The sequence below is a fragment of the Nerophis ophidion genome, linkage group LG04, assembly GCF_033978795.1.
Source record: "Nerophis ophidion isolate RoL-2023_Sa linkage group LG04, RoL_Noph_v1.0, whole genome shotgun sequence".
Lineage (NCBI taxonomy): Eukaryota > Metazoa > Chordata > Actinopteri > Syngnathiformes > Syngnathidae > Nerophis > Nerophis ophidion.
Window position 1 is genome coordinate 52,374,792 of NC_084614.1, and position 12,797 is coordinate 52,387,588.

The 12,797-nt window shown below is 37.2% G+C and overlaps 1 protein-coding gene across 6 annotated transcripts in view; it reads right to left on the reverse strand.

The window, feature by feature from the left end:
- zzef1 (zinc finger, ZZ-type with EF hand domain 1) overlaps nt 1-12,797 on the reverse strand; it is a 112,534-nt gene that overhangs the window by 82,192 nt on the left and 17,545 nt on the right. For all 6 annotated transcript variants that reach the window (XM_061898276.1, XM_061898277.1, XM_061898275.1 and 3 more), the window contains exons 9-22: nt 11,372-11,470; nt 11,211-11,302; nt 10,965-11,110; nt 9,789-9,894; nt 5,549-5,767; nt 5,371-5,462; nt 5,124-5,302; nt 4,913-5,046; nt 4,605-4,675; nt 4,410-4,524; nt 2,674-2,839; nt 2,158-2,279; nt 1,964-2,086; nt 140-309 (exon numbers count right to left, since the gene is read on the reverse strand). In XM_061898276.1, coding sequence (XP_061754260.1) covers nt 140-309; nt 1,964-2,086; nt 2,158-2,279; nt 2,674-2,839; nt 4,410-4,524; nt 4,605-4,675; nt 4,913-5,046; nt 5,124-5,302; nt 5,371-5,462; nt 5,549-5,767; nt 9,789-9,894; nt 10,965-11,110; nt 11,211-11,302; nt 11,372-11,470 — 1,834 coding nt within the window. The remainder of the gene's footprint in view (nt 1-139; nt 310-1,963; nt 2,087-2,157; nt 2,280-2,673; nt 2,840-4,409; nt 4,525-4,604; nt 4,676-4,912; nt 5,047-5,123; nt 5,303-5,370; nt 5,463-5,548; nt 5,768-9,788; nt 9,895-10,964; nt 11,111-11,210; nt 11,303-11,371; nt 11,471-12,797) is intronic.

The window sequence follows — 12,797 nt, forward strand, 5'->3', positions numbered from 1 at the left end:
CATTTACATTTAGGAAGTTAGTGATTGACTGCAATGGATCACGTTGTTGGTGGAATATTCTATTAATGATGAATGAAGGTACGAGCGGTAGAAAAATGGATGGATGAATAGAAATAGAAAAGCACAATGATACAGTTACCTCTTCTCTGTCTCACAACGTTCATCAAAGTCAACTTCAAAGGAAGTCACACCAGGACAGGCGAAGATGCTGCTCTCATGGCGACTGTCTTCATAGTTATGAGAGGACTCCATGGTCCAGGTCCGAAGCACCACGGGCTTTTGGGGCTGGTGCCAGCTCTCTTGGTCCTCCTAACAGTCAAAGGAAAATCATATTTTTAAATATGTGTGTTTTTTCCCCTCATACAAACTATGTATGTGTAAGTATGTAAAAATCAGGCGTTGAAATAAACATTAATTGAATGATAAACTACATTTTAAATCTGTGTAATCCACCATAATCAATAATATTGCTTGCTTCAACTCTGCATGTTAACCACTAAAGTTTGCTTTTATCTTACATTGTTGAAGGATTCAATCAATCGCAACTGGACTGTTTGATTTGTCTAACAAACCAAACAAAAGGGCTACGAAACACCACACAGTCCAGTTGCGATCGATCAATTGCCCTAAGATGACAATGACCTGGATGAATGAGAACATTCATAGACATTGTTGAAGGACTTAACAGTTGAGTTATTTATTAATCTGATTCAATACATATTGTCATTCAAAAATGTTTTATGTGTAAAATGGGATATACATCATAAAATATATGATACTTTGTGTATTTAATCTCTCCAAGATTTATCCGTCTTTTTTGTGTTTATTGCGACCTAAAATGTCTGAATTCACAGCACCATATTTCAGAAAGTGGCGTCAAAATTTGCGACGTCTTGAAACTTATTTTTTCAATAAAATTGAATCCGCTCGTAATTTCATGAATTTGTTATCAGTGTTTTAAGTGTTCCTTGTAACCTTAACTTTTTAAACAAATTATAAATAAATACCTTTTACTCGTTTTATACCACACAGACTTAAAAGTAGATACTGGATGCAGTAAAGGCACATACTCTGCGCTCATTGTGAAAAGTAAAGCACTGTTTTAATTAATTATTACTAATAATAGTAATAATGCAAGGTTTCCCATAGTCATCATGGTCGACGTCCCACTGGGGTGAGTTTTTACTTGCCCTTATGTGGGCCCTACCGAGGATGTCGTTGTGGTTTGTGCAGCCCTTTGAGACATTTGTAATTTAGGACGACATAAATAAGCATTGATTGATTGATTGATAATTACAGAAAACAGCACCAAATGCCTCCCTATTGTCCGCTCTCTGCTCTTTCGTCAACAAGGTTTATGTTTTTCACTTGAAAAATGTTTGTCTATCTTAAACATCCTTCTATGTTCCAACACATTAACCCACACAAGTTAAGGGCATTTGTGAACTGTTGTGAGCGCTCTTTAGATTTTTTTTTGTTGATAAATGAGCGACAATGAGAGATTATCATTACACTTGGTCAGCATTGCAAACAAAATCCTGTTCTGATTGTCTTACTCTAGATAAATGAATGTTAAATAGTTATATAAATACATGTAAACTAGGAAGTGAACGTTTATATGCTACATTACACAGAAGGCTTAGCGCTGAAGACAGGAACAGAAAGTACGTCTGAGCTACGAGGGACAATTGTGTCATTAGATCGATAAATAGTTTATATATTGCTACACAATGCTGTTGATTCTGCTGCACATGCGTGTTGAGTGCTTCTCAGAGACAAATTCAATTGGTGAAAATGACTAATTGGTCGAAATGTGCTTTGGACTACTTTTGTGATTTGGCACATTCACAGCATCATGCATTTCTGGAGAGACTGTGTATTAAAACATTGACTCTACAGTACTTGAATATATATTATTTTCTGAATATATAAAACTGTAGTATTATTAGGGTTAGGTAAATACCTTGGAAAATATATCTCCAGTGCCAATGGACAGACTTTTGAGCAGCTCATTCAAAGATGAGAAGCTCTTGAGCAGCGGACAGTGAGGTATGTCCAAAGAGCAAATTTCCAGGAGGAACAGCAGCTAGTGGAGCAACCAGAAACTTGTTTTAATCATCACCATCAACTCAAAATTGTGAAATTGCAAATAATTACTAGCTGTCTGAAGACTGTGGCGATGATGGAGTTGCCCAGTTTGTTGATAATCTCAGTGCCAGTGTACTTCTCCAGCAATGAAGCAAGTATTCCTTTGATAGTTCCCAAAAACTGATCCGCATCTGTTCAAAGACACATAGATGAATTCTACTCCTGAGTGCGTATTATAAACACTTAATCTCTTACACAGCTGTGTCAAAAAGAGTAAATATACATTCATAGTACACACCTAGGATAAACATTATATTATGAATTTATATAGGTAAATGTCTTGTACATTTGTGTACTAGCTATGTAATTAAACTTTCTTCTACATGTTTTCAAATATAGTATACAGCATATTTGAAAGCATAAATAACCCTACTATGTACGCTGATTGCACGCTATTGACAAAAAGTACTGAAATACTTTACATACACAGGAGGTTGCTTTACTGCTCTTCATTGTAATTTGTATTACATTTCTATTCACACTGAACTGCTATAGGGAAGATAAGTACATGCATTGGGATCTTACATTGTAAAAGCAGGTCTCTGGCTAGTTGCATGCTTGCAGCAGTGAAAGTCCCTCCTTTAAGTTGGAGGTAACACCAAGAGAGGAGGCTGCCTTGCAGGGCCCAGAACAAGGACAGTAGCACAGTTCTACTGGATCCAGCACCTTCATCCAACATCATCACCTCACACTGTACATTAACATGGCAGCTTGTTACAATGCTAGACATGACAACCAGAGCTGGAAATTTCATGAAGAGGCCCACTAATAAACACTCATTATTACAATGATATGTCAGTAATCCCCACTATTATTATTTATTATTACAATGAACACCTCTATTATGATTAATCATTACAGTGATCACCTATATAATGAATAATTATTACACTGACATGCCAGTGATCACCTCTATCATGATTTTTTATACATTATGATATTAAAATCTCCCTGTATGATATTTGTCATGGAACTAAAGCCACAATATTATTGCGGTATTGTCAAAAAAAGGCTTGGTAAAAATGACACAATGTGTGAAAATTAACTGGCAGGAATATTTAGGATAAACACAATTACTGCTGTCATTGAACACAAACATAATGTTCAAATGTCCTAATCATGTTTTTGCTATACTAACATGTTTGTTTAAGTTCAAGGAATAGTGGTGTAACATCCACTGATAAAAAAAATAAAAAAATGTGTGTATATATATATATATATATATGTATATAAATAAAAAAATTACAGTTGAGTGCCTTTAAAGTGCCAATATAAACCATCCATCCATCCATTTACTACCGCTTATACCCTTCGGGGTCGCGGGGGGGCGCTGGAGCCTCTCAGCTACAATCGGGCAGTGTAAAACAATAATGTAAAGTGTCTTTCAACTTTTACTTTCTGAGAAGCAGTGTCCTCTACAGTAGACATTTGTATCATGTTGGAAAATGCTGATCGTCAGAAAAGTTTACTGACTAATTTTAATGATGTACGGTAAATACCGTACATTCGCTTCATTGGCTTAAAATATATTTTCCTTGATTATCAAGTAGCTTCTCATATTATTCGTCTAGGAAGGTTCTCATTCATCCAGGTTATTGTCATCTCAGGGCATTTAATCGATTGCAACTGGACTGCTTGGTTTGTCTTGGAAAACGTTTTGCCACACACCTGAGTAGGCTTATTCAGTTCGTGATCATAGAATTAGATTGGTCAGATCTAGTCTAGTCATATTTCTCGTATTTCCCGCGGTGTGCAGTGTTGGCGCTCCCAATGGACACTTTATTGTTGCTCTGTGTTGGCTTGAAAACGCTCGAGACGAAGATGGCGCACTTCGCTTTGCAGGATAAAGACTTTTTTTTACCTCTGACAAAAAAGTTATGTTTTTGCAGGGGATTGTTTGTCTGTTTGTTAGCAACATATCTCAAAAAGTTATTAACATATTTTGATGAAATGTCCGAATAAAACAATTCCTCAACGAATACACTTCTCCTGAAAGCTTCCTCTTTTTCTCCCTTTTATGACATTCCACGGTCCTGCGCTGCGCAGGGGATTTTGGGAGCTGTAATTTATTTTCAGGCCAGCCAATAAAAATGTGCCAGAAAAAAACTACACCCACCAAGTTTCCATTTGATAGCGTCACACGTCAGTATCAAATTGATCATTACAATGTTTACAATACTGAAACAATACAATGATCACCTCTATTATGAATCAGGATTACAGTGACCACCTATATTATGATGAATTACTACAGTAATCACCTCTTGTGTTGCCACAAGCAGCAGTGTCTCCATCACTGCAAGACTTGGCTTAATGTCGAAGTCGGCGGGAGCATCTTTAGTGGGTAGCAGGAGAAGGCCGCTTGGATCCTGGTCACTAAATAAAGACGTGCACGTTACTGTACTTGTGAGAGTAGGATATTAAAACATATTGTAAATATATTATATTACACATACCTGAAGTAATTACACAGCGACTCAAATGTCACTTTGACTGACGGCCGCTGATCTTCTTCTGTAATGTTTTTCTGCAAAAAAAGACCAAATTTCAAATTGTATTAGAATTAATCATGATCCATGCAATAGTTTGTTTTTTATTTACCTTGCCAGATTACCTCAGTATTTATATTGCGAATTGTACGTATGTTTTCTGTCTTATATTATTAGGCAATCGAAACCTTTGCAATTGTGTTTTACTTTCAGTAAGTTGTAGAATAACACTAACAGTTACGCCTGTTGTAATATAAATACATATTTGAACATACCATCATACTGAAGAGTTTGTTCCTCCTGATGTGTTTATTAGGGAAGAAAACAGCTGCTCCAGTAAGAATGGCCTTCATGGCCTCTTTGTGCAAAGCTTTTTCCAGTAACGTCTCCCCCTCAGGCTCATTCACCACTGAAACAAGTGTTTACATAATATTTATTCACTAATATATTTGTTGCTGTCCATGGATGCTAGAAGTTGTGTCATACTGTAACAGAGGTGAGAGTAAAGCTGCTGATCAGCCCTGGTAGAATCATCCACAGGCTCCACACTGCTGGATGTGGGCGCTGATTCTGTCGCTGAGTCATGAGTGTTGGGAAGCATGGGAAAACAGTTTTGCAGCAACTGGAGAAGATGGATTCTACTCCTCAAGACCTCCTCTCCCTCGCTGAGACAAAGCCAAACACACGGCTACCGTAATAATGGCCACAATCAAGGGAAAGTGATCATACTCACATCAGCATCAGTTTGCTGTAGAAGTTCCAGAAAAGGTCCAAGTTCAGCTCAGTGAAATCCAGAAGATACTTCAGCTTTAAGTAAACGGTATCCTGCAGGAAAGGAGTTTACACTTGTGATATTTATCACATCCTACCTTTTACATTGAAATGCAGTGGTGAGGAGTTTTTTTCTGTACCAAATCTTGTGTGAGTTGTTGAATGAAGAACAAGGTCTTGTTGAGAAGACAAAGGCCAGTGACAGCATCATGTTTGCTGTGCTCTCCTGCGGTGCTATGGTGGTCAAGGTCTTCCAGCTTCTCTGTTCCACCACAACAGTAACCACTGAAGCTGAGAGACTGCACACCCAGACGGTCAGCAGTGTCCTGTCTGGTGCATAGGAACTTCACCATCAAAAACTGAAAGGACAAGAGACACCAGAGTTAAACGCAGCATAATAATTTCCCTTGTGGATCATTAAAGTTTGTCTAAGTCTAAGTCTAATATAAAGATCTATTTGTTCTGTATTTGTGCTGCATTGCGCTGGTATTATGTCTCACTACAGTCACTGACACACCCTGCAGGTAAAATGCTAAGCAGGTGTGTTCACCATGGCACATCTTGGCAAGATTAAGAGTACAACTTGGAGGAAAGTAACAATTCACAGTTACTCGATCACCAGATGAGGATGGTACACACAGGTGCATTTTCCTAAATGTGAAAAAATTGTTAATCAGTTACAGAAATGTAAATATAGAAATCATGCATTGAAAATGTGATAGTTATGTGTGTGGTGCGTTTAAGTAAATATCAACACAACACAAGACAACTCTTAATTACATTATATCCCACCACCCATTCAGACTGTCAGTTAAGGACATACTTTGAAATTTTTTTTTTAGAAACACTGCTTTGGAGGGGTTCTAAATTTCAGGCATGTGATTTGACCACAATGAAAAAGACTGAAAAAATTTCCGGGAGTCTGGGGGACGGTGCCCCGGTGGGGGGATAAGGGGGGCAACGCCCCCCAAAGCTCCTGGTTTTTCACCAATTTAACATGCTAAAATTAACAAAGACAGCACCATTTGAAGAAAATATTTTAGTGTTTAAGACATGAAAACATCATTAATAGAACATACATACCCCAATTATCCTAATGAATCACTGTATATTGTTCAGTCCCAACAGTATTTAGTCACTAATATTTACATCTTGTGTTCATTTCACATCCACAGGTGTCACATTGATCAGTGTTATTATCTACAGTTTATTTACAGTATTACCACATTACTTCAGTTCACTTCACACATTTACTTGCTCGGAGAGCCCTAACATGAGCTTTCCTTGCAAATTTCTGAGGAGCCTGCATTTTCCTTTTGGTCTCTGCTTTTGTAGCTTCTTTTTTGGATTTCACTGCCAACTTCTGCCTCTAGTATTATATGCAAATTTATTTCAAATAAATTGTTAACTGGAATCAATAATGCGACTCTTTGGATTTCTGTAATTGCATAATATATTTTCACGTGGCTTTTTATTTTTAGAAAAAAACATTTATTTTTCGCAAAGCAATAATTGATTAATATTTAAAACAAACATGCGTATTTCGCAAACAAATATTTTTTAGCTTACCTCATTATTAACTACCCTGTCTGCAACTGAAGTGGGTTGTTTGGGTGGATCTTTCCTCTCGATGTCTACGGCAGTTGTTGATGTAAACAAAGGATGAAGTCCGTAAGGTTTGCTCACTTTCGGTTGACATCCATAAGTACCAGCTAGAGAAAATTTTGTTTTCCATGCTTCAAGTTGTTTCATATGTTTTTGGCGTTTCGCATGTACTTCCAAAGCCTTGAAACCTCGGGATCCATAGTCAATATTATCATGACACCACGTGCACAAAACTTTTCCGGGACGATTGATTTTCCGAATAAAATCGCCGAACAAAGTCGTAACTTCCTTCTTCCCAACAGTATCAGTGATTTCCCTTTCCATCCAGTCCCATCGAAACTTATTTTTGACATGTTTATCAATTTATTTTACTCGTGAAGCGTCCTTTCTCGCGAGAACCGACATCGTTTACATTTGGAAAATGGCGGTGATAACGTCATCATTCATAACAGATGTCCTGATTGGTCACAAGGAACAAATCGACCAATCAATTAGGGCGTAATATTATATTACGCCGTAGTTGATTGGTTGACACCTTTTTCCTCCGAGATTAAAAAAGACGGAATTCCGACTTTAGACGGAAAAATCACATGCCTGAAATTTATATTCATAAGTCTGTAACTGACACACACAAACAAACACACACACATGCACTCACACACATGCAAACACACACAGGCTTACAGTATGTATCTGCAAGTTCTTTGCCCACAACTCCTACATGAGAAGGTACCTAGAGAAATATTGCCGCACGTCCACCTTTATTTATTCTAAAGATTGTTGGAACTATTTCATACATTAAATTCTGTTTTGATTGAGAAGCTATGTTTTCTATGCTGATTAATGCACTGCTGCAGTCGGACCACACCATTTTACTTGCTTTATTTTCATCTGTCCAGTTAACTGCCATGGAAATTGCTATTAATTCCCTGCTAAAAAACAAAAACTTGTCGCTAATTATTTTACTCAAAACTTTGTTTTCTCGTAGAATACCTGCTATAACTTATACTTAAATTATTTATAGTTTTAAATGCATCTGTATATATTTTGGCATATTCTCTAAATGTTTTCTGAGTATATTTTTTTCTATCTGATAATGATTTTAACTTCTGTTTTTTAATCATTAAATATCCAGTTCTTGGATGCTGTACATCTGCTGCAGCATGCCATTAATTTATACATTATCATCAATTTCATAATGTTTTCAAAAAATCTCCAATTGTCTTAATATTTTTTTTTTCTTAGCAATTTAGTAGTACTTGATGATATTCCGCCACAATCCCCTTCCATCTCGATCCAGTCACAAATCAAATGTTGCCTTACCACCAAAAGATTCAAGTTGAAGTCATGGCAAGCCACGAGGGCCAAAGTCTATTACCATGAAAAAAAATATATAGAATAGTGAATGGTCGAATTTAAGCATGAGAAATGTCAAGTGTGGTGTGTAGCGTGGTTACGGGTTGAATTGTGTTGTTGTCACGCTGAAAGCATGAGGCTTGGTAGCTCTGTGAAGTATTTCCACGTCATGGTCGTGTTCTAATGGCCGGATGACGGCCATAGCAATGACGCTTGGAGGATCTTCCAAGCTACCAATGAGTCCTGTAATCTACAATAGAACACACTCAAGGCTACTATATTGGGTAAAAGGGGTGTAAAGGTGACTATATTTACATGGTTAGCTTAGATGGCTCTAATTATGTAAAAAAAAAAAAACATATTTAGAAGGTCAAAAGTTTTTTATGCTTTCACTATGAAAATATTACATTTTAAATGATAATCTTACTTCTCGAGATGCATGTTGTAATATGTATATGTGCTTTGCTATGGAGAGTTTTTTTTTCCCACTCCGGACTGGGCCTCCTTAGGAGTGCAGTCTTTTTTATTCATCCTTCCCCAGGGTTGACTTTTTTCCCATCTTTTACGGGGAGTCTTGTGGCGACCCATTCACGTTCTTGTTCTGTAACCCTGTACACAGTTTGTTTGTCTAATCTTGAACGGGTTTGTGCTGAGAACGAAGTTCTGTTGTACATGTGCAATTACAATAAAGACCTACCTACCTAACTACTTTGTGGAAATGTGTTTTTCCCTCAAGTCCGGTCCCAATTAATTGCGATAAAGGATGGACGACTGTGTGCCTGAGCTCCTCACTCATGGTGCTGCGCTTAAAATCACTGTTTGGCCCGCGGCTCGTTTTCACTTTGGCCACATCTGAGATAGACTCTAAATAATATATCGGTACTTGATCATTTCCTGTTATTAGCTGCTTTCTTTCTGCTTTAACAAGCTTTCATCTACACTTCTTAAACCTTACTAAGCACTTATCTTGTCTGTTGTTTCAAGATAGCTTAGCAGCTAGTTTAGTGACTAGCACGCCTTCTTGTCTGCTCCTGCTTGCTCTTACTTGATGTGTAACATATTGAGCCTCATCTTCACGTACTTGTAAGAAATATAGTTTATTTACCAAAATGAAGGATTATTACCTTAGAAAAATGTCTAAACACAGTGTATAAACATACAGTTATGCCTCTGTCAGCCCAGGGGACCAAAAAAAAAAGATTGAGCCAGAGGTGAGCGGTTTTTGAGATCAGCATTGGCTGATGACTTACTTTTCACAATTGGCCGATGGTTATCGGTGGTTGATCGAGTGTCCCAAATAATCTTATGAGACAATCATATAGTTGGGAATTCAGGGTAAAATGGAAACAAAAACAGCCAGATGGTCTTTATGTGTGAGTGTAAGAAAGGATGCTAAATAGTTTAGCTAATAGAATGTACCTTTGCAACACGACACTGCTGCAGCTTGATCGCCACATCATTCCAGTCCTCTTCCACTTCAAACCAACCAATGGGCTCGTCCTCAGAGAGCGCTGGAATCCTCACACTGCATGTCAAGTGACAACATGACCTGTCAGCTTTCATTCAGACAGTAACTTGTTTGCATGTGTAAAGGTTATATTCCTTTCGGTAATTCTAATGCAGGTCTTTCTAACTTTAACTGTCGGAGCCATGCCATCGCTGAATAAACTGCAACTCAATCAGAATGTGTGACTCATTTGAGTTGGGAAGCTAAACATGTTTTCAATAAAATCAAACATTGATATTTTGTGCTATACAAATTAAGTTGATTTAATCTAATTTGTGGGCAGGAAATTAATTATGTAACTGCAATGCTACTACATCTGTCATCATCAAAGGGCTCCATTTTCATAACCTGACTCTTGCCAGATCCTTGTAGTTCGCTTAGCTCCACCCAAGGATATTTGACTTTTGAATAGGAGATGTATTTTAGGAGGCAGGGCCTTGTAAAAAAATCATTGTATGTGATTGGATTAACCACTGGTCTGTTATCTTGAATGACGTGCTACTTCAACCACTCACATCGAAATCAACCCTTGACGCTGATGAGAGCGACGCTGGGAAATCCAAAACAGAACAGCCGACATATTGGATAACAACAGAGCGAAAAGTTAGAGATCTTTTAGTGAAACAACGCAGCAATGTCAGTACACAATCGATGTCACAAAACAGTTGCAAAAGCAGAATCAATGTCAGCACACGACTTCTCGCTGCGTGCCGCCATTGTTGTTTGAATCAAAAAGGCACTTCGGCGCTACATCACATCTATGAAATCCCGCCCAGCGATCCTGATTGGTTCATTATTTTTTGCTATCTTGAAGAAGTTTGCATTGCCCTCGAGCCCAGATCTTTGTGTGGAGCTCAGCAAACTACAAGGATCTGGCGAGAGTCAGGTTACCATTTTCATGCCCTGAAAGCATATTTTTTTTTTGTATGCTGGAAATTGCAATGATATGTATGATATGTGGTTATTTATGTCTTTGTAATTACAGCTTGGTGACAACACTTTCAGCCTTCATTCAGAGCTCAGCAAAAAGCAACTTGTGCACAAGTTGGTATATTGGTCTTTGCACATTTCAACTTAATAAAACGTACTTGTCGAGTACAAACTCTTTGTAGTCTCTGTAGTCCCACACGTCATACTTCTTGAACCTTTTGAAATGTTTTTCTGCATCAAATGCTTCTTCATCTTTGTAAGCAAACACCAAGCCACATTTTGCTCCAATAGCCCCTTTCCGCACCTTTAACACAACGAACAGAGATAAACGATATGCACAGTTATTATCCATGTATTTATTAGTCATTAAAATGTCAATAAATAATCAGGATTAGAATACATACATTGATCTTCATCTGAGTGACCTGAAAGTTGCTCTGGTCCTCAGTGGACAGGATTACGCTGGCTTTCGTCTTGCCATTCTCAGTGAGGAAACCTTCAAAGAAAAATTAATGTGCTGATATACTTTAGGATATGTTCATAGTAATAATGAAAACATATGTACCATCTCCGGTGGAGGATTCTGTGAGCATGTTCTCTGGTCCTGATTTCTCCTCTTTGCTCTTCACATCGCACGCCTGTAAGTGCAGCTGAAGAGGCTTGTCTGTGATGACACACAAACAATAACTTCAAATACAAAAACAAATATACAATATATCCATTCAGAAAATATGTTGGCTACTAAAACAAACATATTTAAATGTATTCATGTTCCTAAAAAAATGTATGTGTGTTTAAAAAAAATATATATATACAAATACAGTAGGTATGGAAAGTATTCAGACCTTTTTAAATTGTTCACTCTTTGTTTCATTGCAGTCAATTTTATTTATCGTTAATGTACACCCAGCATCCCATCTTGACAGAAAAAAACAGAAATGCAGAAATTGTTGCAAATTTGTTAAAAAATATTCATCTTAGTCTCGTTAGGAAGGTGACCAAGAACCAAATGGTCACTCTGTCAGAGCTACAGCATTCTTCTGATGGGAGGAGAACCTTCTAGAAGGACACCAATCTCTGCAGCAATCCTCCAATCAGGTCTGTATGGTATAGTGGCCAGACGGAGGCACTTTCTTAGTAAAAAGTTTGCTAAATGCACCTCAAAGACTATCGGATCATAAAAAACTCAATTATCTGAGCTTATCCAATGAGACAAAGATTTAACTCTTTGCCGTATATGCCAGACATCATGTTTGGAGGAAACCATGCACCGCTAATCACCAGGCCTATACAATTCCTACAGTGAATCATGGGGTTGGCAGCATCATACTGTGGGGATGTCTTTCAGTGGCAGGAACTGGGAGACGAGTAAGGATAAAGGGAAAGATGAATGAAAAAATGTACAGAGACATCCTGGATGAAAACAACACTTAAAATCCAATCTGATGGAGCTTGAGTGGTGCTGCAAAGAGGAATGGGCAAGGAAGAATGGGTGAAACTACCCAAAGATAGTTGTTCGAAGCCGGTGGCATTGTATTCAAAAATACTTGAGGCTGTAATTGCTGCCAAATGTGGATCAACAAAGTATTGAGCAAAGGGTATGAATACTTTGTGCATGTGATTCTTTATTTTTTATTTTTAATAAATTAGCAAACATTTCTACATTTATGTTTTTTTCTGTCAATATAGGGTGCTGATTGTACATTAAAGAGAAATAAAATTATTTATTTTAATTTGAGGAAATGGCTGCAATGAAAAAAAATTAAGGGGGTCTAAATACTGTCCATTTGGTCATGTGTTTAAATAATAAAAACATAAACATTTAAAAAATGTAAACAAATTTATATCATTTTTGTTTATGTGTTTACATAATTTAACACACACGTAGAAACTAAAAAAAAGGACTGTATAAATCTTTTCCATTATTGTTGTTATTATTATATATAATAAACCGATGTAAAAACCGATATACATCAATTTGTTTATGTGTT